Source organism: Podarcis tiliguerta, assembly GCF_965153285.1.
Source record: "Podarcis tiliguerta genome assembly, chromosome: 3".
Classification (NCBI taxonomy): Eukaryota; Metazoa; Chordata; class Lepidosauria; order Squamata; family Lacertidae; genus Podarcis; species Podarcis tiliguerta.
Window position 1 is genome coordinate 65,557,220 of NC_139536.1, and position 21,860 is coordinate 65,579,079.

A 21,860-nucleotide genomic window follows, 5' to 3' on the forward strand; every position below is an offset into this window, starting at 1 on the left:
CTTTATGGCAGATCCTTTCAGAAATTCACCAGAGAAAAGAATTTTCACCAGCTGTCAAGGGAAACAGAAACTAGGCATGAAAAAAGCATTTGCTATTGCGTTGGCTATTAAGCAGAAAAGTGGATCATAAGGGCAATAGAACAGTTGTTCAGAACTTAACCTTGCAGTCCCCTGATCTGGAGACTGCAGCAAAGAAGGCTAATCTGCAGGCAAGTTAGGGCAGCTTATATAGGCTGTGGCATCATTCCAAGAGCAAGGATTTTGCACACAGGGCTCCTTTCTTCTGGTCCTGCCAGCACAAGTGAGGCAATAATGTCAAAAAGAGTTTCTGTTTCCCAACAAATAGGGTCAATTTACCTTTCGTACTATAAAGGCACCTCACTGTGTTTTATGAACACGGAAAAAACAAGTGTAATCTGCTGTGTGATCCTTTAAAAAAACCTCAGAAACGGCAGTAAGGAAGGTAGCCGAGTCCCAGGTTTCAGCATTTTTAAAGGGACAGCCACATTCTCTTCATTGCAATTTAATAAGCATTCTGTATCTGAGCATCTGTCAGAAACAAAAGGTAAAGTGAGATCAGCCCATGGCAGTATGAAACATTTTGTTTCCCAGACAGGATAATTATTTCTGTGTTTGAGGAAGGCTCCAGAGCCCCTCTGTGTGTAAATGGAGTTTACACACATGAAGTTATTCTGCAGTTGAGGAGAAGGAAGGAGAAAAGCCAACCTCCACTAGTCCCTTCCCTCTCAGATTGTGGCTGCTTCTAGGGGAGTATTGTTGTGGGATTAGTACACTTCATGCATGCAAATTTTGTGCATCATATAATGATGATGGCATCACAATTACAGTCCATATTCCCCACCCCATTCAATCCAGATTTATCCTTTCAGGGGGACATCCAGTAAATAACACCCCATCACACCCCCCCAAAAAAACCATAACACTGTTGTCAATGACAATTTTCAAATTAAGCCTCTATGTGATAGTCAATTATGTGGCTTAGCAGAGGAAGCTAGACAAAAAACAAGTTTTCCCATAGCCTGCCTGGCCCAAGAACCATCAAGTCCTTTCTGTCTTGGACTCCAGCATTTGCCAGCAGCCACTCTACAGCAGACAAAAGGCAAGAGAGACTTTTCAGCTGGCCATTGTTAAGCTAAAGAATTTGCTCCTTCAAGATATAGTGATGGCCACCAGTTTGGATGGCTTTAAAGGAGGATTAGATACATTCATGGATGATATGGCTATCCATTGCTACAAACCTTGATGGCTGTGTTCCACTTCCACTGTCAGAGGTTGTACGCCTCTGAATACCAGTTTGCTGGAATCAGAAAGAGAGGAGAGTGCCGTTTTACCTGGGACCTGCTTGCAGGCTTCCCATTGGCATCTGGTTGGCCACTGTGAGAAGAGGATGCTAGACCAGATACACCTTTGGTCTGATGCTGCAAGGCTTCTTGTTATGTTCTTATGTGGTCTGCTTGGGCAACTGTTCACCATGGCTTTCAACTGTTGATTCTCATTCCCTTTTACTCTCTTTTGTTTTCTTCGGTAAGACCGTAAATCTTCAGGCAGTGGGCACAATCTGCACTTCAAAGGACGGTTCATGCCCACATTATTTTTCAAACATAGAAATGTCTTACAAAAAACAACAACTCCCTACTCCTGAAATACAAGTTGTCCCTGAGTGAGGATTTTAGATTGCACATATGTATCTGGCTAAAGTTGAAATGATAAAAATACATCATAGGATGCAATTATTTTTGCATGACACAATAATTATCATTGCTCTGAAGTATTCTGAAGAGCCAAAAAAATCGGTGCCTTCCCCTTCAGGTGAAACATTTTGCAATATGTCAGGAAGAGGACTCCAGGCATATTCTGATGTGTGGAACGCAGGAGTGGCAGAAGGAACAGTAAAGACGCACATTAATCTTAACAAAGTATAATTCTGAAGCTGACTAGAATCCTGAGTTCTTGGCATAAAGGGGCAATTTTTAAATGATGCACCAGACTCTTAGCTTGCTTTTGTTTTGTGTTTCATAACTTTCTCTCACACACATTCATTCAAATCTAATCCCTAGGAGTGCTACACAAGGTAAGATCAACCTACACTAGAAAAGTGTTGAAATTTTGCCACAGGTGAATTTGTCATTTTTGTCAGGTGGAACCATACTAAAAACAGACAACAGCCTGGAACTTCACAGTTCTCTTTCAGTTCTAGAAACGTCTTCAACACACTAGACACAACCTGACATGTACAGAGGTGTCCTGTGTTGTGTGGTGACTGATCACAGAGGAGACCTGTGCATGGGAGAAACTTCTGGAATTGCCAGACTTGAAACTGAAGGTTTATGATAAGCTTCAAGGAGGAGCTGGGTGTTCTATAATCCTAAATGGATTTCAAAAGCAGAATGTTTGGTAGCGGACTCCTAAATAGAAAAGCTTGCTCCACCAAACTTTTCCTGGAATGGGAATAAAAGAATGTGCCCATCAGTAACTGAAGGCTTCTCCCCAAATCCCGTGAGGCTTGGCTGTGCTGGGCAGGGGACACTGTGCTTCTATGAGGATGAAAGGGAATTGGCAGAATGCAGAACCTAAGGTCCAAGTTGGTACATAGAGCTCTATGAATTGCCATGAAGCTGTTATCAACAGCTTGGACTGGCCCAAGACCATTTGCTGCCTGAAGTGAAGAATCAGATGGCATCCAAGGCCAGGCATCAAGGGCCCCTCTTGTCCTGAAGCTACTGACCCTGCCCCCCCCCAAACACCCATATACCCACTCTCCCAATGAAGTATGGTTTTGTTAAACAATTATTAATCTGCTGCTATGCAGCAGCAGCTGAGCATGTGCATTTTGGGTAAATTAAGATGGTGGACACCCACTGTAGACAGGAGCCAACCTTAGTTCCCATTCAAAAGCAGCAGCTCTGTCCACCCACTGCTGAAATGGCCACCCAGAGGTTGTTAAGTGGCAACACAGCTGTGTCAGGCCGGTGAGGGGCAGCTTGGAGCTCATGGGGCCCTCTGCCAGTGCCCAACCTGAACAGCCACTGATGCCCAGCCTGATGCCACCCCCTCCCATTCCACATGCAGAAGCTGATGGGATTGGCAGAGGAATCTTACTTCAAGGCTTGTGACAGGACAGTATCCTGCGTATCAGCAGACTGTCTTAGGGGATGCAGGACAGGCCATGTGGTACACATAGCTCTGTTTGCCAATGTCTTACCAATGCTCCTTGCTTGCTGGTCTCTACCTGCTTCAGCAACCAGCTCCCCTTCCCTAACTGTAGAGAAGCAAACCAGACTATGAATTTCTGCCCGTTTCAAAAGGCATTGGTGTGTAGTGTAACTGAGCAGCAAGTGTGTTTTATCCCCTGCCTCTACAGCATGGGAGATACCTCTGTGATGAAAATTGCAGGCTACGCTGCTTTTTTAATACCTAATTTCAAGTTATACACGCACACACAAAAATGACTATTGGCAATTTTATTTATACTAAATTAAACTTTATTGACTAAGGTTTGCTCTCCAGACAAGGTGATTTGATGAACTATGGCGGCATACATGCAATCAATGAGCTCGGCAATGGTTTTAACATGGAATGTCAAACAACTTAGTAAAAACCTAGCATATTAACCCAAAACTCTGTACAGGTGCACAATGAAACCAAGGCTATGTTCCTTGTGGAACTGTGTTGAAGTATAAGGCACTGCGGTTGAAAAAGAAAATAAAAACTGATATATTTCCTTAGCATATATTTCAAATAAATTAGAATTGTACTCTTTCAGCCTCACTTACACCCCAAACAAAAAAAAATTATGTGCAAATATCAAAGCTGTCACTGAGAAGGAATGAACTATCAAAATTGAACCGAACCATGTTATAGTTGAGCTGATTTGTAAGTGAATGACAAGCAAGGTATGCTTGTTTCTATAAAAACAGATGTAGGCATCATATTATTAGTACAGCTCAAAGCTGTTTGTATAAGGGTCCATTCACACAATCCACTGAGGTTGCAGTTATCAAGTGCTTTCTTTCACATTCCTTTGTTCCATCAAGGATGGGATCTATGATGCATAACCTTAAACTATCATGTGGTAACTGCAGTTACTGCGTGATTTACATGGATGTGTAAATTGTACCCAAGTCTCTCACATTATTGGCAGGCTAACACTCCCCCTCCCGCTCCCCACCCCCAGTACTATCATCTCTGTTATTCAAGCATAAGTTAAAACAAGTCAGAGAAATGGACTCAGTAACCTAGCAGGTTTCTTCTTTCTTGATTTCTTTTATGAAGCAAAATAATCGAGAACTTCTGAAGCATGCGACTTTCGGTGTTCTACTCACAGTTCAAGCAATGCTTCTATTTGGAATGCAAGTGGAAGTTTTTCAAAGGTTGTCAGGGCTTGGTTCTTAAGATGGCATTCGTATTTTGTAAAAATGGTAAATTATCCACTACAGGATGCATGGGAATAATATTAAGATTCGTAAAACTAACATTTGACTTGTTTGCACTGCTGAAATCATTTAATGTAAACATCATAGTGACCCATAATATCCCAAAATGCTTAAGATTTTTTTGTGTTAGTTTGAGAGTTCACCAACTCCAGGCACCCTTGTCTTTAAAAACAACACAGAAGTAAACACAGATTTAAGGGTACTGATGTATGCACAGATCTCTCCATTAAACAGCAGTTGTAATTTAACTGGATATGTGCATATCAGGGCTCTGGAAAGGGTTGGTGGGGCAGTAAATAGACCTAACCCATATGCTGTTGAACTTAGTGGAAGTGTTCCCATCAATTTTAACCACATTCTAGTTGCTGGGATTCCATCTTCACCATTCAAATCTCATTTACCTTAATAGAATTCTGTCATAAATTGGTTTGCTGACAGCAGACAGCATTAAACAAACACAAATTAAACAAATGAAAATGGCTTCAGTGTCCAGCTTTACATTTCGCACCTGGGAATGGGTGGCAGGTGCTTTTGATTGTAAGATAACAAGCAATGATGGTGCAGAACAGGGCTTCCAACCTACACTCTCAATTAGATTGTTCTGTCTAAAACCCTGGGAACAACTGGGCAAAGCATAGTGGGTGGGCCTTAACTGAAATGTAGGTTGATTGATGGATTGATTCCAAGGAATTAAATGACTGAATGTATAGACACAGACAAGTTTATACCAGGAAATTTTCCTTCAAAGTGCACATTAGCAATGGAATGTTCTTTATAGGAAAATGATCAAACTCTGACTTAAGACTGCCAGTTATTCAATAAAAGAATACCATCTCCATTTCATCCTGACCAAAAGAATTTTCTCAGGTTTAACTTTTGTTTTTAGTATAACAAAAACAAAACTCTTTAGAAAAATCAGCATATTATACACACACATATCCAGGCATTTTATAACCTTTTCTAAAACAAAACAAACCCAAACCCAGCTACTGTAATGTTGACTAAGTTTTAAAAAAATTAAAATTAGCATTTAAAATTTTAAAAACTGACTACTTTAAATACCAACATGTGCTGTATGTCTCCAAATCACCCCAGCTTCCCACTTAAAAAAAATCCCAATGTTTTTTGTTTGTTAAAATCTCCAGGCTGAGATTGTTAAAGTACCACCTCCAATGGAACTGCATGAACACCACATGTGCATCTTCTAATGCATTTCATATCATAGTTGTGTTAAGTATTACTGTGGCTACAGAGGGTTAGATCTCCAGATCATCAGGTCGAGGTCTGCTGCTGGCTCGACTGCTAGCTCTGCTTGGAGGCCGTTGGTCTACCACCTTGAGAGGTTGTAGCTCATGCCCAGAGCCCATTTTTTTCGTGTTCTCAGGATCATCAGGGAATTCAAAGGGCTGGGCATGTGAATTTGAAATGGTGCTCCCAGCCTGTCCGATCCTGTTCTGCTCGGCGCTGTAATTTGCCCAGTTCTGTTCGCTGGCTTGTTTATTGTAGTTACGGCAGGAGGACGAATTGTTCCTGTCTCCAGTAACAAGCTTGTATCCTGGCGGAGACATGGGCGACAAGGGGGCAGTTGGAGAGGAGCAGCCATTGAAGTAGGCGTATTTGGGGGATCCACATTCCTTGGAGGGGCTCATGCCACTGTTGGGAGAGAAAGGGTTGCTTTTTGTCTTCATGCGATCCTTGATGCTCTTGAGGGTGACGTAGAAAATCTCAATGATGTTCAAGCTAAGGGAGACGATAGACACCACCAGCATGAAGATGATGAAGATGGTTTTCTCTGTGGGTCGGGAGAGGAAGCAATCCACCTTGTGTGGGCATGGATATCTCTCACACGTGTAGATGGCGTGCAGGGTGAACCCATAGATGTACCACTGTATGACCACGAATGCGACCTCAAAGAAAGATTTGAAGATGATGCTGATGATGTAGGTGCGAAGCAGCCCCCCGCGCATCTTGACTTTGCCATGCTCTTCAATCCCATACTTGAATTTCTTGATTTCTATTTGCTTGAGGTGGAGGTCTACGTTGACCCCTTCGCTTTGCACCACCTTGAGCTCTTCTTCTCTCCTGTTTAGCTTCTCTTCCTTCCGCATCACGTAAAATACGTGTGCCAAGTACATGAGGGTTGGCACGGACACAAAAATGAACTGCAGGACCCAGAAGCGCACATGGGAGATGGGAAACGACTTGTCGTAGCAGACGTTTTCGCAACCGGGCTGCTGGGTGTTGCACCGGAATGCTGACTGCTCGTCTCCCCAAGCAGACTCCACAGCTGTCCCCAGCAGCAAGATTCGGAAAATGAAAAGGACAGAAAGCCACACCTTTCCTCCTGCGGTGGAATAGGCTTGGACTTTGTCAAGGAGCCTTCCCAGAGCACTCCAGTCACCCATCTTCGCTGCCTGCTACCTACAGAGAAACAACAAATATTGCTCAAGTATTGCCTGCTGTACTGTCAAAATAGTGTGCTCCTAAAGGGAGATACATGAGTTGTCACACCTGAATCATGGGTTGCAAGAGATATGGTAGCAACTAGAGCTAAAACACAGAAGACTAGAAAATCTACCACTTTCATAAACATGAGTCTAGTTCTAAGTGCTTATAATTCTAGTTCTAAGCATTCATAATTGGGTCTCAGCAATTTCACATTTGTTTATGTAGTTTATTTCTTTTCATACTATAAATCAAGAAAGAGATGGGACCTGTGACCTTCTGTTTACCATGAATGTGCTTCACCACTAAGTTTACCACCCCAGAGACTGATCATGTACCCAACACATGTTTGTAGGTCATTAAGTCTGGTGAAGACTGTAGCCCCTGTCCTGAGCACCTAACATACAACAGTGGGATTTGTGGACATAATTCCACACTGATTTCTCTGCTGGGACAGGTGGCTGGTGCTGTCAGCTTGACAGTGTTCATAACTCATGAGGAGAGGGAGAGGCAAGGTGCCTGATATCATTGCCCAAAGCAATTGGTGACATTACATTGTGGTGAATGTTGGATTTTTGCCCCTGCATAGCGTTGTTTTGTGCATGAAGGGTTTCATCAAGAGGCAGAAACCATTTGTGGGAGCTTTAACATGTAGGTCATCCTGGTTGCGTGGGGTGACTATGAATGCAAAGTAGATTTGCAAGCCACAAGTGTTTAAATAGAAAGTTATGAAGCTTGTCTTTGAAAGGCTTCCTTTTTCTTCGTTCTATCCGAGAGAGAGCCATTCCGCTGTCAAGTAATAACTTCTTGATTTCATTAACTAGCTTGGTGCCGATGTTAAAATATGCCATTATCAGACTTCCCTCCAGGCTTAGTGGTGTTTTGTTTTTTTCACAGCATCGTGTTATTTCAGATTGAAAGTATGATTGGAGACAAAAGAAGCATTATTGCTAGAAAGTTTTGGATTATTTGTTTTTAATTACATTCCTCTCTGGTCCATTAATATGGGAAGATATATTCCAAGTCTTAGCTGTTTAACTCTATGTCAGCAATATTTCTTTTCAAATTATCAATAATTTTAAATTTTGTTTTAGTAGGCAAAATGAAGTTTTGCTTTTTCTCTAGGCTATACTGTATTTACTTCAGGAGGAAGCATTTCTTGGGTGAATTACTAAAAACACAAATATTTTTCAACAAAACTATTCACTGCAAATAAACCTAAAGCCCTGCTAGTAGCTCATCAGAAGATTCTAAGGAGATATACAGTTTTAAAGAGACAAGGAATCCTATCCCCCTTGGGGGAAATTAGAATGGTATCCAACTAAACAGTTACTCTAACGCAACAACTTTTAGCTGCACAATATGACTTCCCCACCCTCTCCTCTCCCTGTACACCTCCTAGATCTGCTCTGGGGTTTCCCTCAACTCTCCTGGGCAGATTTAGGAGGGTGTGGGGGACATATGTGGAGGGGAGGTGGCCCGGAAGATGCACTTCACAGTGAAAAGCCATGGCTCTTTAGTTTAATTAATTTTTGAGTGACACTATTTTGATTTAGCAACTAATGGACGAAGTCTGCAATTCACAGCATTCTTGTTGGGAAACGTGCTCTGTTGAACACAGGGTGGCATTTTTCAGTCAACATGCATGGGATTGCATTGAATGGTTTGATCCTGAGCACAAGTCCTGGGTAACACAAGAAGAACTCTGCTGGATCAGATCAAAGGCCAGCATCCTGTTCCCCAAAGTGGCTAACCAGATGCCTCTAGGAAGCTCCACAAGTGGGACATGGGAGCAACGCTGTCTCTGATGCCGGAGATGGCATGTGGTCATTGCGAGGAATGGCCATGGTGAACACACCATGGAAGTAACTCTTGGAATAATATCCTTCCTAGCTTTCATATTATAATCCCCACTGAGGGCTGAATGTAAATAAATATCAAACCCTGATCCTAAATGTTTAGGTTGGCCCACCTATGATGTTAGCTATGTTCCTAACATGCTGTTCCTGCAGTGCTGGCATAAAATCATGCTTTATACTTGTCACACCCTGACTTAATCACTTATGTAGCAACACACCGCAGCATAAATGGTTTTTAAGCATGACATTCAAAAGCTTCTTAATTTCTTGCAAGTCACTTGTTCCATGTTTGAATATTAACAATGCAGGATTGAAAGTGGAAGAAAGCTAACACTCCCTAGCCCATGAAGGTTTTGTAGTTGCATGGCAGACAAGCAGGGCCAGCCCAAGACATTCTGCTGCCTGAGTCAAGAGCAGCAAATGGTGCTCTTTCCTTCTGGCTCAAGTTGAAGTACATAAAAATTAGTCTGAGATCACAGTCAGAAAATCCCACAAGCACCTTTCCTCCTCCATATCAGTAAAAATACAGAAACAATAAATCTGGGGTTATATTTTAGGAACTTTTACCCAGAGTAAAACTTAATGACCACGGCTAACTTTGGTTCATTAATGTCAATGGTTCTACTCTGAGTAAAAGTTAGTTGAGCACAACCCTCAGTAACTATCAAATTTCTGTCTTTTCAGGACACCAAAATCAACTGCCTATGACAGCTCCCTCATTCTGCCGAATGGTAGGGCAGGTCCAGGAGAAATAGAAAATCCAATTTAGTCTCAGTCAATTCAGGATTGATCTCCGAGTCCTATACACACTTACTAGGGCATAAGCAGCATTGAACTGAATGGGACTTCTGAGTACAGTGATACCTCGGGTTACATACGCTTCAGGTTACAGACTCTGCTAACCCAGAAATATTACCTCGGGTTAAGAACTATGCTTCAGGATAAGAACAGAAATCGTGCTCCGGTGGCCCGGCGGCAGCAGGAGGCCCCATTAGCTAAAGTGGTGCTTCAAGTTAAGAACAGTTTCAGGTTAAGAACAGACCTCCAGAACGAATTAAGTTCTTAACCTGATGTACCACTGTAAACATTAACAAGATTATTGATCTTTTGAAGTCACTTGATTGTGAAAAGTTAGCAGAATAACCAATTGAACTTCGATATTTCCAAATAAATGTAGCTACAATTCAGGAACCAAACGCTGAAAAACCAACTAATGATTTGGCAGCGTGTAGTTTGGGCAGGTGGAATCCCAGTTTTGTCTGCAGTGGTTTGCAGTGTTGTGCCCAGTGATGACAAGAAGATTTCGGCCGGATTTCTACTGCATTCTATTTCTGCATACAGAAGGCTGCTGCGCTGCTGGCTCAGTCCTTGGGAAGTATCTGTGGAAAATGCAAGGTGCCTTTCCCTGTGCCGCAATTCGACTCTCACTCCGCCAGACCAGATGTGAGTTCCACACAGTCAGCACTAGCTCTGCGTCGCTCCCTGTCAGACACACAGAGACTTCCGGAGACCAGCTCAAGGCAAGCTTTGCATGGGGTGATCCCGAACAACCAGCTGAACGTGCAGCCACTTCACTTGGCTGGTGGCGCAGGATTATTGCATCCCCTGGGGAACTCATGGAGGGAAGTTATGCACACGCTGTGGATGTGTATCCACTGCTTGTGCAACATCTCTGCTTATTTTCCTCCTTCAGAGGCACTGATGTTGTTCCACCAGCCAAACAGGGAAAGAACTGTACATTCTGCTGGCTGTGTGGGACCATCACGTCTGAAGCAACCCATACAAATAATGAGTAGCGATCAGAGGTGCCAGAACAGTAGATCCAATCTTAAAAGGGGCCTGTCCTTAGTGTCTTCTCAGAAAAAGAGCATGTCATAGGAATAAAATAATGACAGCACTACTTGGTTAGTGTTTAAGTGACCATATGAAGGAAAAATTTGATCTGCAAACCACAATTGGGAAAGTGAAGCTGTGCCGTGTGCCATAACTTATGGCTCATGTTTTCCAGGGCACACAAGACATTTTCTGTGTTCTAGGATGATGACTGAGCATAATGTCAGAAGGTCAGAAGGAAGGATTTGTCATGGTCCTGTGGGATTGTGGTGGGGAGCATGTGCGCATATTGCAGTTGGCTGGCTAGTTCTTTGGTTCACATAAAATCCTACAGAAAAAACTGGGACTACTTGTGCTTTCAGCCAGCTACCTGTTGGAATTCTAACAGAGTACAAGCATGTGAGATGTAGGCATTTCCAAAGAGTAACCAGGACACAATAAAGAGAGGGTCAGAAATTGCATGAGAACTTCTTAAGAAAAGATATGGGTACTGATTTACCAATGAGGACCAGGCTGGATATGGAAAATGAGATCTGGTGAGCAGAGAAAAATAACAGAAAATTTCACATGCAAGCTGGAAAAGACATTTTGCCTAGATCTACAGTTGTTGGGTTTTTTTAAAAAAATATCTAAGGACCCAAAATGCCTTTCCTACTGTCCAACAAGGCTACAAACCCAGCTCCAGCTGAGACACTAAAGGTCTTAAATGTGTAGGATTTCACTACAGAGGCAGTGGGCTGCAGTGGTTACAGCAGTGGGCTTGGGCTGCACAGACTCAGGTTCAAATCCCATTTGAACTACAAAGAACACAAGGTGTCCTTGGGCCAGTCACCTTCTGTCAGCCTGAACTACCCATCAAGGTTGTTGTGAATATTCAATGGGAGATAAGGAACCTTGCATACCTCCTGATCTCTTTGGATCAAGGTGAGATAAAAAGAAATGCAATCAATCACTAAAGGGACTACATTTGGGACCAAAATCAGTATGCAGAGAAATGGGACAATAAGGCTCTTCCCCTTCTTTAGTCCCAAAATTGAATCTCCAAGGTCTGTCCAATAAGTGAGAGCGAGGTTTCCCCCCCACACTTTTACCAAAGCATGAGATCAACAGGGAGTCCTGCTAACACCTTGAAGATTAAGGCATAAGGCGCCAAGCTCCTTTGTTAGATGCAGGGAGAGTCAAATGCATGGAGGAAAAGCAGCATGAGGAGTTTCAACTGTGGTACTGAGGTCAACAGCTAAGGAAGCCCTGTAATCATTCATAATAAGGCCTGCAAACAACATATCAGATAGCCCAATCTAAGCATGCTTCGAGGAAATTATTTGTTTACTCAGAAATATTACTTGGTGGTGAACAGATGTCATCCATGCAAGTGCCTTTCTACTCAACCCCAAGGAGCATTTCCTCATGGTGCCAAAAAACAGCTTGTTTTTCAGGCCAGATAGGAGAGCCATTGCCTGCTGGATGAAGCTCTGCGTTTACTTGATTGGCATCTGTTTGAGTGCGTGCATCTTTAAGCAGTAGTAACTCTTTGACTCTGTGGGACTGACTGTAGGATATGGGGAGTCAGACTGCAATTCTGAGCTCATTTCTACTGCAAAGTTATAGCAGCAAGACACTCACCAAGGAAGACCCATTAAATACAGGAGGATTGTGCTGCACATCTCCCTGAAATAAATTCTGAGCAAAGATACATAGGCCCCTTTGCTTCTTTGCTCAGTTAACCACTCTCTAAGATTGCTTTTCCTTAAGGCTCACTTTCCACCCCCTAATATAAAATGGGAAGTGTCCCACTTCATAGAGCTTCTCTGAAAGGATGAACAGTACAGTTCTTTTGCACGCTTAAAAGTGCTGAACAATAATTGCTAATGATTGCTGCTTTATCACGGTTGGTACAGAGTGCATTATTCTTAAAATCTCAGATTTCCCCCCATCATCTCCCCTTGACCCTTTCAAATTCCGCCTGTTCATCCTTCTCCCATTTGTATTCTAGTTAGGTATCATGGCTCAGCGCCAATGTTTAGCTTTGAACACGGCCAACCGCCCCCCCCCTCAACCTCCAGCAAACATTACTGTAAACAGTTTCAAAGTCTGGAGGCTTCAAAACTCCAGATGTTAATATGGCTGAATGGAAGCTCAAGGCAGGTCAGCTCCTTCTCTCTCCCGCCCCCCCAGCTCCTTCCTCCCTGAGAAACAAACAGATTTCTGAAATCACAGAGACATGTTCCTCTGTTGGTTGACCTTGTTGGCGTTAACAAATCTCTCTGTGAACATTCTTCTGCTTCTAAAACACAATGCACTAGATTGAAGGACTAGCGATACTACAGCAGAACCTGATCGGAGAGGTGAAACTGGGCATAAAAGTGTGCGAAAGTTGAAAGGGGGGGAAAGTGATGTTAAAAATCCACTTTTGTTGCCTTGCATTAGTTCTTCCCTTCCTGACAAGAAGCTTACTCATAGCAGGGACTCTGAGAGCCACCCCGCTATACCTTCAAAAGGGAAAAAAAACCAGCTTCAGGGTAGATGCCAAGACTCTTTCCTTTCCAATCCTACACTATGGTTTTCATAAGAGGTTGCAGAAATGTAGCTTGATGCAAACAGAGACAATATTCTCTGAAAGACTTTGGTAATACGCAATTTCAGTCTAGTGTAACCAAAAGGTTTCGCAAGCATCGCCAGCCTGCGGTGATATAAGATCCCTTCCACACAGTCCACATCTGGGGTTGAACACTAACTGTACAGATTCCCTTGAAATCCCCATCAATTTTTAGCTCAGTTGTTCAAAATAGAAAATCAGGAGGAAATAAGCAAAGGCCGCCTGAAAGACATCCAGTTACGAGTTAACAGAAGCCCCTAATTAAGGACCTTGCATTGTATGCACTATTAAAGACAAGCCATGATTTCCATATGAAAGTGAAATGTGTGTACGCGCGTGCTGAGAGGGGGTACTTGGAAATACTGGAGGTAGGATCTAACTGCTTTAACTTGGTGACCCTTTCAAAGCAACTGAGAGATCACAACACTGTTGTGGTGTGATTACTGTGCCCCAAAGTTGGATGCTCTCTCCACAGAAAGAATTTCTTTTGTTATATGGGGTGAGGTACAATAAAACAGGCTCCCTTGGTAAACGAGATGGAAAAACCTGGCAAATAAAATGTTACAGTGTGAAAATGAAGCACCCAAATCAACTGAAATAAATGATATCTCTCCCCAAGTACAGTTCTCTGATAAAATTCTGGTACATTTAAAATGTGCCCCCAAAGAGGGACACCCAGAGGAGTCCTTGCAGCTGTAACAGGAATTTTTTTTTTATAAAGAACAGTAGTAAAACTCTCGCACTTAAAATATTCATTTCTTTAAAGTCTGAGGTAATCACAGTCCTCTGAAAAGATTTGCTTGGAACTAACTTGAAGTTAAAAACCCCCGCTCAAACCCAAACCCTTTTCCATCCTTACCTTGCTTGTCAGCAGTGAAGAAAGTCAAACAAAGTTCCTCAGAGGGTTAAAACTCAAAAGGCAGAAACTTCTTCAGGCACCCAACCTGCCTATTTAAACTTTAAAAGTCCCCTGCTCTTTTGTCTTGTGGCGTCCTTTCCTTCCCCCTTTCCTGAAAGAAAAGTGCTGAGAACTCATTTAAAAAACAGAACAAAACAAAAAACCCTTTTTCATCCTAACTTGAAGCGCTGCAAGAGCTTTTAAAAAGTTTTCAAGCCACTAACTGTGAGGGAGGAGGAGAAAAGGAGGGGTGAAAGCATAAGAGGTGGGGCTGCCAAGGAATGGGGAGGAGGAAAGGAGGAGAGAAGACAGAAGCTGTAGACAGTATGGGGTGGGGGCAAAGTGGGGAGAGAGAGGGGAAAGGAGGGAGCATCAAAGTGGCTGAGTAAGCACAAACTTGCAAAGAAAGGGGGGTGGGATACATGAAAGAGACCGAACTGGGACGGTATCCAGAGCCGTCTTGCTGTAGGGAAGTGACACAGTTTAATTTACGGCATGAAATACAACTCTCCCAAGGTGCGTGGTTTGTCTAGATCATGAATTTGCTGCAGACCAGTGGCGATGAGTTGAAGTGGATTCCTTCAGCAGCTGGCCTACAGGAATTTCCGATAGCTGCCTGGGTGTTAGTAGCAGAAGCAGTGCCTCCCTAAACTACACTGGCACCGTTTCAGGTCAATCAGACGGAGGTGCGCACTCCCCACACAGCTCTTAAGGAGTCAAAGTGTGGGGAAAGAGATGGGCTTCTTTCCACCCCCTGTGCCAACTCCCATATTCTGTCAGAACTTGTAGTTTTGTGTCTCCTTCTCGCCTCCTTTCTGCCGGATTGTCCGGTGAACTTCTCATACAGTACATAGAGAGTACTCCAGGGTGGCACAAACAAACCTTCTGCCAACGGAGCGAGGGGAAAAAAAAAGGGAATACTAGCAAAGTGTTGGAAATAGGCATCTTGGCACAGGGCAGCCTGCTGCTCTGTGAACGAGGCAAGGGGTTCCTCACGCAATTCCACAGCCATGCTAAAAAAGCACCATGTGGAAACACTGAGAAAGGGAGGCAAGCCCAAAGAAGAAATTCACCACAGCAGTTAACACAACCCATTTGCCTGGTTGTTGTTTTTTAAGTGCAGAGCAGCAGATTGGTCTTGTTTAAATATGGCCTTTTCGTCTTCCTTTCGACTCTGGAAATTGGTATGGGTGGACAAAAACAAATCGAACAAAACAGGTACGAAGAAGAAAAAGAGCCCTGCTGGGTCAGGGATCAGTACTATTAAGTACTGTATCCTGTCTCTCACAGTGACCCAAACAAGGTGCCTTTGGGAAGCCCACAAGCAGCATTCAGATGTTACATTCAGCAATCATGGCTGGTAGCCATTGATATCGTTATGCTTCAGGAATCCATGCTTTGGGCCTGATGCCATTGTCTGATGGTAGTGACACTGGATTGGGATCCAGTAGGCCTTGGGCTAGCTCCGCCCTGTCCTCAAAACACCTCAGAAGAAAAGAGAGTGCCTTCTCCTATTTCATATAAAAAAGCTGACTAGCCAGGCTGTGAAATCTTACTTCAACATTGGAAACAGAACATCAGGCTAATTTGGGAGATGCAGGTCAGGTCAGGTAGCACACACAGCCCTGTCTGCCAGTACCTCACCCTTGCAGACCTGCCCCTCGCTGAGGCACCTGACTCATGCTGCCTAATGGCAGAGCTGGCCCTAATGCTGCTAGACTCCAGCTCCCATCATTGCTGACTGTTGGTCATGCTGGCTGGGACTGATGGGAGTTGAAGTTCAACAACATCTGGAGGGCCACAAGCTAATCCCCCTACAGCAGAGATTTTGCCTGACTGCAGTAGAAACCTAGACTAAAGCTAATTTTGAAAGGGGTAAAATTTTGTATATAGGTTATATAAGTCTGGCCACGGTATAGCCTTTGTGTGAGTTAAAAATAAAAATGTAGATTTCCCCTTCAGTCCAAGTCCTGTTTAAGTTTTGAGTTGGCAATCATATACACACTTTTCTGAAAGTAAGCTTCGTTTAACTCAGTGGGCCAACTTCTCATAACGCTGCCATACGTCTAGACATTACTGGAATTTCAAAGGCAGAAATGAATTTTCGCAATGTGGCACTTTGTCCTGGATGTTTGGCAAGTTAATCGAAAAAATGTGTTTTTTTTTAAAAAAAAAGCTCAACAATTTTTTTGGGTCTTCATAAAAGAAGCTCAACAACTTTTGAGGTGTCCTGGTTTATAGTTTTTGAAATATGGCGACCCTAGACTTCTCATACCCCACAAGTTTCCTGGAAAAAATGGGGCATCCTGTTTTTTCTCACGAGAGAATGGTGACCATTTTGGATGTGGTGATCTTGCACAATTTTGCACCCTGATTTTCCTCTTAAAAGAGCACTATTTGGGGGCTGTGATTTCACAAGGTGTCCCAAAATGTGCATGCTTTTTTTGGGGGGGGCTGCGGTGAAAAATCACATGAGATCATGGCACCCAAAATGGCAACTGTTCTCTTGCAAGGAAAAACAGGAAGATGGCATCCCGGAAGATGGTGCCCCAGTTTTTTGCTTCCAGGCGTTGGAGTGTATGACTTCTACATAGACATTTATAGGATCGTGTAGTGGTTAGTGTCAGATAAGGACCTGAAGCTCAGTGGTTGACCTTGGCCCAGTCACTGCCTCTCAGCTTAACCAACCTCACAAGGTTGTTGTGAGGATAAGCTGGGGAGGAAGAAAGCTATGTACACCATCTTGGGCTCCTTAGAGGAAAGGTAGGGTATAAATGCAAAAAAATCCAAACAAGCAGGCAAACAAACCACACCTTTGTTCAGTTTAAATGTTCAGTCTTCTTGCTCAGTTTTTAATTAAAGTCTGCCTATAAAAATACGCAAATTTAGCCAATTGGTCAGGCTCCTTCACTTGCAGAGTGGCCCACATGACCTAATCACCTTTAATCCTCACTCATTGTCCATTTTCCAGATAAAATCTTCTGAGAAGGGGATTGCTGACAGTCTTGAGTACAAACATTTGTTTATTTGATTATCACACCCTCATTTGCTTTCCTTCTCATTCACATTAACCAGAACACAGTTTGGGGCCTGCTACCACTGGCCTGTCAATATGACTGAGGTGATGTACATATCACTTTCAGTCCCATAGTCTTGCATGGGAAGAATATGTCTTCTCATTGTCAGTTACAGCAGGAAAAAACACCTTGTACTCTTGCCATGGTGGACAGTGGCTTGCAGCTTAAGCTGAAAGAAATGTTTGCAAATATTTTGGCAACATTTCCTATTTCACTATTCAAATTTATAATGTAAAATTTGGAATCTGAGCACTGAATGTGCAGCTTTATCTCAGTACTTGAAAACTGAGTGCTTTTGGACATCAAAATACCTTTGCACATCAACCGTCAAGGATTAAAAATCATTGTACGTCCAGTTGAAATCAAATCGTGCTCACCATTTGAGATCTAGATGTTAAACACTGCATGACTTCTTGGCAAATATTCAAAGAAGGCGGTGAATAATCAACATCAAAATGTGAGGAGGTGAAATCTGAAGTGTTTTTCTGTGTGAGGGGTCCAAGGAAAGGGCAGTGTCGTTTTCCACCAAGAATTCTTGGGACAAAACACAAAGGAGGACATTCATATTTCTGAGGACAGTTTGGAAACAAAACAAAACAAGAATTCTCTTTGTCCTGGAGCAGAACTGCTTTTGGACTGGAACCAGTCCCTTATAAACACTTGTAGAATAATTCCCTCCTTAGAAAACACTTCAGAACCGTCTTGTTGTGATACGGCTTCACATGGCCAACCTACAGATGACACTGCTATGGAAAGTGTTAAATGCTGGAAGATTCGTGACTGTCCTATGTGCTGTGGCCAATTAGAAGTGTCTTTTGTCCTTCCTTCCTACTGTGTTCCTACCCTTCAGTGCTGGGCAACTCCTTGGAAGGCATAACAAATATTCCAGCAGCTCATCTTATTTGGATAGTTCAGTAAGACTATTGTTCCGTTGTATTTCTATATTTTGACAGCTGAGGATTCTTGCTCCACTGCTGGGTTTCGGGAGGTTCATCAAAGGCCCTCACCCGGATGGTGCTCGTCCTGGGCTAGCAACCTTTTGATATCATAGCACAATCTTTATAACAGACAGGCGTATAAGTGAACAGCAGTCACATTTCCACTTGTTTCTCAAGCCTTACATGCATGCTGTGTTATCCAGCTGCAGTATATAATCCAAATCCATATCCACTGTATTATGTTTCCAATACAGTGGTACCTCGGGCTAAGTACTTAATTCGTTCCAGAGGTCCGTTCTTAACCTGAAACTGTTCTTAACCTGAAGCACCACTTTAGCTAATGGGGCCTCCTGCTGCCGCTGCGCATCCGGAACACAATTTCTGTTCTTATCCTGAAGCAAAGTTCTTAACCCGAGGTAATATTTCTGGGTTAGCGGAGTCTGTAACCTGAAGTGTATGTAACCTGAAGCATATGTAACCCGAGGTACCACTGTATAAATCTTGATCGGATCATAAACAAATAAAACAGAATAAATACAAATAGCTGGCTAGTCTCAAACGATATTAAAAGTTGAAGGCAAGTATCATTACATAGACATTTAAGGCACACAGGCCCGAATTCTGGGAACTGGAGTTTATCCCTCACAGACCTGCAATTCGCAGTTCCCAGGATCCTTTGGGGTGGAAATGTGCTTTAAGTTTATGGTGTGCGTGCAGCCAAAGATAAATTTTCCTCCATATAGTGTCAGAAATATAGTCAACTGATTGCATTGCTGCCTCATTTGAAAGGACAGGAACCAGTAGAGCTCAGAAGTATAGAGCATGCTTCTCAGTCCCTTCAAAAGCTATCTGTAGGTAATCTAAACTCAACTGCTTCTTTCAGTCGAACACTGCTATCTAAAAGTTTGATACAATGTTTGGTACATTGGATTCCAGTGATGGTAGAAAGTAGATACATAATTACAGTGGAGCCTTGGTTGTCGAACGTAATCCATTCCGGAAGACTGTTCGAATTCCCATTCGACAACCAAGGCGCAATGGGCCGTCAGCAAACTCAATTGAGAAAATTGAGAAACGTGCCTTGGAAGCCATTTGACTTCTGAGGCGCATTCGAAAATGGAAGCAATTACTTCCGGGTTTTCAGCGTTTGGGTTCTGAAACGTTCGGCTTCTGAGACGATCAAAAATGGAGGTTCCATTGTATAAATAGGGAATGCTCTCCTCAGAAGACTGCCTGCACAAACACCAATATCTTTTTGGTACCAGGTTAAAATGGTCTTCTTCTCCCAGGCATTTGATGGAATATGATGCCATGGATTATTATTTGGGTGGGCGTGCTGTCATAACATTTATATTGATCCATTTCCCCAGTATTTTCAGACATAGATATAATGGACCTTAAGAATTTGTCAGCCTAATGAATTCACTATCACTTTTTATTTATATTTACCTGAAGTTAACAAGTCTGAGCTTAATTATTCTAATATTTTTCTCCTAGTCTTTCAACAACATTTGGTTTCCAATGTAGCTAATTAACAAAAGCCTTTTCACTACTGGGTTTCAGCATATAAAAATTCAGCCATTTCACCTGACTTGCTGATGAGGTTTCTTGTTTATGAACTGAAAGACTTTCTCTTTCCTTCTACTTCCTGGCACTTTATATCATAATGTTTAGATAATGTTGGGATTCATCATTTCAGGATTCCATGGAAAAACTTAATTGAATAACAAAACAAAACGTCATTTTTGAGAATCCTGCTTCCTCTTTCTGAGCTCAGCAGGAAATTACAGAAATGCCAGGGTAAAGTATGCTAAGTACTGTAAGTGGAAAGTTCAGATCTGACCTGTAATAGGGGGCTTTCTGGTTCTTAATCTAAACACAAACACTATTTTTCAGAGCTACATAGTGCTGCCAACTGATACTGATGGTTTGTGTGCTACAAAGCATCAAACACAAACCAAAAAAATACCTCATATCCCTCGAACTTGGGCTCACACAATGAAATATTTGACAGGTTAAGTTCTGGACAGAACAAATAAAGGACCTCTTCATAGTATGTGACACTTGTGGAACTCATTGCCACATGTTGTGGCAATTTTTGCAAGTGCAAGTGGCCTTTTAAAAAAAAGGTTAGACACATTCATGGAAATGGGTCTGAGAGGAATCCCAAGGAAAGCAGAAACCAGATGTTTCTCTTATTAGTAAAAGACTTACAGCAGGGGCAGCCAGCATGGTGCCCTCTTGAACTACAACTACCATCAGCTCCAGCAGCAGTCTGACCAAAGATTACAGATGTTGGGAGCTGTCGGCTAGCAACATCTGGAAGGAACCCCTCGCTTACAAGATGTTGGACTTTTCTGTTCAAAAGTTGCTTGGATCCAGACATTCTGTTGCATGAGCAGCCCTCCCCCAGTTTTCCCCCACAACTTCCTTCTTCCGACTGCAGCCCTCTACACCACAACCCATGCCTCAAGAATCAACTTTTCTCTGTGTGTGTGTGTGTGCACAGGGAACTGCAATAGAAAGGGAAGTTCTGATCCAAGCCATTGTCTCTAGTCTAATTGAAGCTGGAGGTTGCATCACACAGATAAGATTTTACTGGCTGCTGAAGAGAGATTATTCTGGTTGTTCCGAGTTGCTTTTGATAAGATTAACCAGGGCTGTAAGGAAAGTGGGTTTAGTTCGGCCCACACTGTGAACATTTCTTCTGAAGAAATTGCTCACAAGATGCAAATTAAGTTGTGAAACTCAAGTCTGCTCTAATTTTCCATTAACTGGGAGAGAAGGAAAATAAAGAGCAAAGGCAGCTGTGTTGATCCATAATGGAAACCCCCAACCACTCAGGTGGTCAACAGCTTTTTTGGGACTTCCCAAATGTTTTGCAAAACTAGTCAACAAGGTTTTGGGGTTCTCCAAAATTCTTTATCAGGTGAGATGTTGCACAAAGCAGGAGAAGGAGGGCTTTTGGTTTTAAAAGGCTGGTTCTTGATGCTTTGAGGTCTGCATTTTGACTCAGTCTGAAGATGGAGATTCTAGTCTGAATTAGTCTATGTATGTTAAGTCCCTGCAGCCACACAATGAAGACAGAATTCAGTCTGTAATCTCCATCTTCACACTGTGCCTAAAGGCAAACTTCAGTAATTCAAGATCCAGCATAATTTACCCCTTTCCGCTCTCATTTCTCCAATCCAATTTGTGTATTATTATTATTATTATTATTATTAGTATTATTTTCCCTAATACCTCAAAAATAAAGTAAGAATGCAGACACAGCAAGAAGCATCACAATAATTTCCCTTCAAATGCCCAGAAGAAGAGTTACATCTTCTCTTTTCTCCTGAAAGGTTGCTGGAGCCAGCATCCCACGTAGACTCTGTAGGCTCACAACCAAAGTTCTGGAAAGCGCAAAAGCCTGGAAACTATTTTGTGACATTTTCGTGAGTCCTAATAAAGATATTGCCCAACACTGGACTTGGGAAAATAAAGAGTATGTAAAGAATTCACTAATTAGGCAAATGGAGTTGTCACATGGCCTGCAGTCCAAAGGCCATTGTCACTCATATCTGGGCAGATTCCCCTCAGCTGCATGTACACACGTATCCGTTAACTAAAACTGCTTTTATCTGTTAAATGGTGTCTAAACATGTTTACTGGCCTTCACAAACGACTATGGCTAAAGAGGAGCAGTTGACACCCTGCCAGGGATGAGGAAATTTCTCTAGAAGAATTGCAAGACACCCGAGGGTGGCGTCATGAAAAA

The 21,860-nt window shown here is 42.6% G+C and overlaps 1 protein-coding gene across 1 annotated transcript; it reads right to left on the reverse strand.

The window, feature by feature from the left end:
- Positions 1-3,480: 3,480 nt before the first annotated feature.
- On the reverse strand, positions 3,481-14,337 carry GJA1 (gap junction protein alpha 1). The gene is made up of 2 exons (XM_083434367.1): positions 14,047-14,337; positions 3,481-6,875 (listed from the first exon to the last, which is right to left on the reverse strand). Exon 2 carries the CDS (start codon positions 6,857-6,859, stop codon positions 5,711-5,713), a length of 1,149 nt encoding a protein of 382 aa, XP_083290493.1. The 5' UTR covers positions 6,860-6,875; positions 14,047-14,337; the 3' UTR covers positions 3,481-5,710.
- Positions 14,338-21,860: the final 7,523 nt, after the last annotated feature.

Bases quoted from the DNA above. Each gene is read 5' to 3' on its own strand.
- GJA1 (XM_083434367.1), bottom strand. From the start codon at position 6,859: ATGGGTGACTGGAGTGCTCTGGGAAGGCTCCTTGACAAAGTCCAAGCC.